A 5,412-nucleotide genomic window follows, 5' to 3' on the forward strand; every position below is an offset into this window, starting at 1 on the left:
GTTAATAGGCCAACACACTGAAATAAAAAAAAACAAAAATCCCTATGTAATTTACAGTATTTTCTTTACCATTGTGGCTACTCTGCTGCGATGTACATATCTTTAAAAAGAGATTTATTCATAAAGCATTATTGTTACATTCTGATTGAGTCATGTGATTCATCTAAAAAACAAATTTCAATCAATTTTTGTCTAGAAGCCTTCATTTTCACTGTAGGCAAAATAAGTAGTAGCCTCATGACAAGGAGATGAATGAATAGTTATACCGTAGCTTTTACATTGATAGAAAAATCAAATGCCAGTCATATATGCACTGTGTACTGAGTATCCTGAAGAAAGAATAGAGCATTACAGAGATGACAGCCAAAACACCACTCCCCGAAAAAACGGATTCTTCCACAACAAACAGACGGTGGTGCACAATGAGCACCTGCCGTACAGGTAGCATTATTGTGTGCACTTCAAGATTGAACCAGAGGTGGTCACGACCCAAAGATTGCCCAGGTCGTAGGAGACGTGGCGGGCTGACAGACATGCTTCGATGACGGACCAGTCTGTGCCTAGTTTCCAACTACTTTGGATGCCAATTCTGTTGAGAAAGAAGCCAGAGAAATATATATAACAATCATCTTAACCACTCCATTAGAGCAGTTTGCATAAGGTTCATGAAGGTTTCCCTTTGAGATTATTTTTTTTTACAGAAAATTCTGTTTTGGTCCTGATTTCTTCAGTGCATATATTCATGTAATGAGTAAGTGCAATAATTAGTGGCCACACTTTTAAGCTTGTGCCTTATAACACACATGGAAGCAATGAAGTTGGATGGATGGATACTGTCATTTTAACATCATGTTGACTTGTACTTTGCTTGCATTGCACATGCAAGCAAAATTAAATGCCCTAAAAGACATAGTATTAAAGGACCAGTGTGTTACCAATGTTACTGCTTTACCTTTGGTAGATCTTGCCGTCTATTCCCACTCCAAAAACAGTTCCATCAGTCCCCACTTCAATCATCGTCATCTTTAGCCCTGGCAGGAGTATCCAGCCACTGGTGGCACAGGTGGTTTCATTCATTCCCTGACATAAGAAGCGTACATGGAGTTGTCATTGATCAGTGAGTGAGTATGGTTCATATGCCCTAAAAGTAATACCAACACCACCAAGAGCTAAAAGACATGAGATTTCAGAAGCACTGCAGTGTCCAACCTGTGTGAAGTAGACCTGATAACTCGAGTCAACTCCCCAGCATCCGTATGAGCTGCAGCTGTAGTACCGCATTTTCCGTGACAGGGACTGCCAGCTCACGCTGCCCACTCCACTGTAGGCTGAGGCCACGGTACTTGTCAGACAGTAGGTGTTGTCAGAGGAATCAACTCCCACAACCTGACCATTACCTCCAGCATCCACCTGGCGAATAGACTTATCTGAGGACAAATCCAACACAGAGGTATACGTCATTTAATCAGCAAACAGTAGCTGTGTGGACTGAAAATGTGGAAAATGGTTATTTCAGACAACTTCTACCTAGTAGGAACACTTAACTGCACTAGGTCTCTCATACATTAAACTTAACAAGAACAACAATCATAAAGCTTACCATCGGACTGACGAAAGTAGCCAGCTGACCATTTGAAGACTTTTTCTGTGGTGCTAACTGCCCACAGTCCTGCAGGTCCAACTGAGCAATGCTTGAATCCGGAACTGCCCATATAGTACCAATGTGTTCTCATCAGGAAGTACACTTGGTAGTACTTGTTTATTGCAACAACATTTCCCTGACCCGCGTCAATCTGTAGGGCATTGTGCAGCCGTGGACCATCAGTGCAGTTCCAGGCTGTTGTCAGGAGAAAATCATTATTAATGTGAGTGGAACACGTATGTATATCAATAATTTCATTTGATGCTGCTTGAACAATTCACTTTGTTATAAAAGTGACCTACCTTGACTGACAGCCAGGTAACACAGCACCAGCAAGACGCCTGCGACAGCTTTCATGTTGTCTCTGAGTTTGTCAGCAGTGAACCTCAGGATGTACCTCTGTATCTGTGTGAAGCTGCTGCCTACATCCCACCTGGTTTGTCTTGCTTTTATACTGTGGAACCATGGGTCTGGACCATGTGCTTAATTACAGCCAAATCTGGTTCTACAGGCTGTTTGGGGAAGTAGGAAATTTTTATTTATTTACTGTAACCTTTCATTTCAAAAATTGCTTTTGTCAGGTAGGCCCTCCCATTTTGGACCAGATGAAGGGTGGTGTCCTCTGAGGTGGAAAGCACGGATGAGATGGGAGGATGTTGTAAATCACACATCAAGACTTGTCAGTGCAGTCAGACTGTCAAGCTTCTACAAATCATCACAGTTTAAAGATAATCTCACAACTAATAATGTAATTAAGATAATATCTAGTAGATATCAGTCCTGCAGTTTAAAAATACTGCATTATGGCTATCACCACTTCCATACCCACGAATATCACTGGGCCACTTAACATAATCATAAGGTCCATGGAGAGCATGCCCTTGACCGAGCTTTATTTAGTACAGATTTATGCTATATTGTTTGTATCGTATCTATATTGTTTGTATTTTGAACTGCTATCATTACTCTAAATTCTGAGTTGCATCTTTGCTCCGAGATTGACATATCCACAACCAGTAGATGTATCCTGAACAGGTAGTTTTCTAATGTAACCAGTAATCCTACAAAATCATGTAGAAAGCTAATAACATGCCCAGTGCTTTTGGATGTAATGCTTGGTTAGGACTGTGGGCTGTAAGCCAGTTAGCCAGACATGATAACGATTGCAATGTTAGAGCATATGAAGACAAAATGTAATCCATTCCTACAAAAATGAAACCACCCTCCAAACTCTTGAGATAGTGAGTATTGCTCTCCTTAGAGCATCACGAACACCACATCAACATCTCGAGAAAAATAAACCTTGACAGGCCTGCTGTTGCCTGGTTACAGTTATTTAACAATGATTGGAGAGTTACTGTTTGGAGGAGGGTTTTAGTGAAGGGATAGCCAAAGCTGGTTCAACAGGCTGTTTGAGGAAGTAGGAATTTTTAATTTATTTATTGCAACCTTTCACTTTCATTTCAGAAAATGCACTTGTGGTTTTTAATGTTGGTTAGGACACTAACTTCTGAAGCCATCACACATCAGAACTTGTCGGTGCAGTCAGACTGTCACCTCAAGCCTCTGCAAATCATCACAGTGTTGAGATAATTTCACAACGAATATCTTAATTAAGGTAATACCTAGTACAGTGTTTCTCAGTTCCGGTCCTTGGGCCCCCCCTGCCCTGCATGTCTTAGATGTTTCCTGCTCCAACACACCTGATTCAAATGAGTGGCTCATTATCAAACAACTGCAGAGCTTGATGACGAGTTGAGGACTGGGATTCAGCCTACGTTTACACGTAGCAGGGTATTTTGGAACACGGATTTTTTGGCCCCTCCATTTTTAAAAATAACATCGTGCACACAACATCGTTTTCAAAAACAGGAACTCGGCTAAATATGCCATCAAGCGCATCATAACTATGCCTAACCTATGGCCGTGAGTGTAAACATAGGTCGCTCACATGACGTTAAGTATTCAGTCGCATGTTGTGATGTTTCAGAACCTAAAACGCTGTTTAAACAGTTTACACGCCGACAAATAGCCGGTGTTTTCAGAAATCTCTACTTTGGCCGGAGTTTTTAAAAATGAAAAACTCCGTTTGCGTGTAAACGAGAGGCCAAACCGCACAAAAACATATGCGTTTTCCCTAAGTGTAAATGGGGTCTGAGAAACACGGATCTAGTAGAGTCCTTTTAAGAGTCTTTTTTTAGTCCTTTTAAACATATCAGGTACTGTTGCAAGAAACACTAAAGTCCTTTTCTAGAGTAAAAGTACAAAATAAATAAACAAAATGTACTCAGCGTATCACAAGTTTCCACAGAAACGTTTTAGCTACTTTATATTCTGTTAGATCCAGTGGTTCCTGCCAGTGACCCTGTCCAAAGGATCTGAACAAAACTGTGGGGGGTTGTGTGGTGATTATTGGGAGAGGAGAGCATTAAAAGAAAAAATCTGCACAAAAATTGACTTTAATCTTTGCTTTTACTAATAACAGGTATAATATAAAAGGTGTAATAAATAATAACATATTTAGGCCTAAATTGAATATGTTGTTGGTATGTTAGGATGTGGACTATTTTGTGGTTAGTTCCTGTTTTATTTTGGTTGCCATCCCTCATACATCTAAGTTTACTTTAATTCCTGTATTTTCCCACCCTTATGATTGTTTGATTGTGTTCACCTGTGTCTGATTAGTTCTCCTCTCAGTCTAAGTCAATGTGTTTCCCTTTGTCTTTGTGGCATCATCCCTTGTATGTGGCTTTCCTTTAAGTAATTACTAGTCTAGTCCCTGGTATCTGTGGTTTTTGATCTGTGTCCTGTTTCCCTGTAGCTTTCTTGTTTTTGGATTTTTGAACGTAGTTGGATTTTGTTTGCCCTTATTTTTGTTCAATAAATCACTTGGACTGTTTCCTCTTAGCTTTTTGTAAAGTCTGCATCATTGGGTTCACTCCTTGCCTTTTGCTCAGCCACAAACCGTAACACATTGTGAAGTATAATTCCCAAATACTTGTAGGACTCCACCATTTTTATATCCAGGCCATCAATCAGTTTATCAGGAGAGGGGTGACAATGTCTAAAATCAATACACATGTCCTCATTCAGCAGTAAAAACTGATTCATGATGCCACAACATTGTTTAGCAGGCTCACTATCTATGATCAGTAAACATAGAGATGTGATGGTTTTCATGCATGCTGCAGCAAGTGGGCATTACAGACAGGTTAGCACATTGACCATTTACTCTCATTCTTTGCCAGCATGTGAGGAAGTGTAGAATCCAGCCAACAATACTGCTGTCCAAGCCAAACTTATCAGCTGGTGTGGTTTTCCAAATGACTTCATTACTAACTAGAGGGGCACTCGGAGAGCAGAGACCTCCACCAAGGTCAGTAGTCCCCTCATCTGTGATATGCAGATCTTCAAGCGCAATCACTGTACCTACAGTATGTGTCTGGATATATTTCCAAAACTATTAGAAAGATGTCGAAATCTGGTTGTGCATAACTTTTTTTTCCTATTATGTACTTCTAAATTGGAAATTTGTCACAACCAGAAAGTACATTTCCATAGCCACACCTTAGTTTGAGAAAAAAAATAGTTGTTACAATTGTGGTGATGTTAAAGTTGCACCAGAATCAGTACCCATGAAAACACTGTCCCCAAGATCTCCATAACAGCTGCTTTCTGTATGAAGTTTGAGCAACCTCATGTGAAGGATGCTGTGAATGTGGATTGTGACATGGACTCTACTCCTACCATTGGTAATGTTTTGTCACTGT

General features: G+C 40.2%; 1 protein-coding gene across 1 annotated transcript; it reads right to left on the reverse strand.

The window, feature by feature from the left end:
* Window positions 1-91: 91 nt before the first annotated feature.
* LOC139350739 (fish-egg lectin-like) lies at window positions 92-2,045 on the reverse strand. The gene is made up of 5 exons (XM_070992314.1): window positions 1,945-2,045; window positions 1,601-1,837; window positions 1,210-1,427; window positions 953-1,080; window positions 92-589 (listed from the first exon to the last, which is right to left on the reverse strand). Exons 1-5 carry the CDS (start codon window positions 1,997-1,999, stop codon window positions 448-450), a joined length of 780 nt encoding a protein of 259 aa, XP_070848415.1. The 5' UTR covers window positions 2,000-2,045; the 3' UTR covers window positions 92-447.
* Between the last annotated feature and the right edge of the window lie 3,367 nt (window positions 2,046-5,412).

The sequence above is a fragment of the Chaetodon trifascialis genome, chromosome 22 (assembly GCF_039877785.1).
Source record: "Chaetodon trifascialis isolate fChaTrf1 chromosome 22, fChaTrf1.hap1, whole genome shotgun sequence".
NCBI lineage: Eukaryota > Metazoa > Chordata > Actinopteri > Chaetodontiformes > Chaetodontidae > Chaetodon > Chaetodon trifascialis.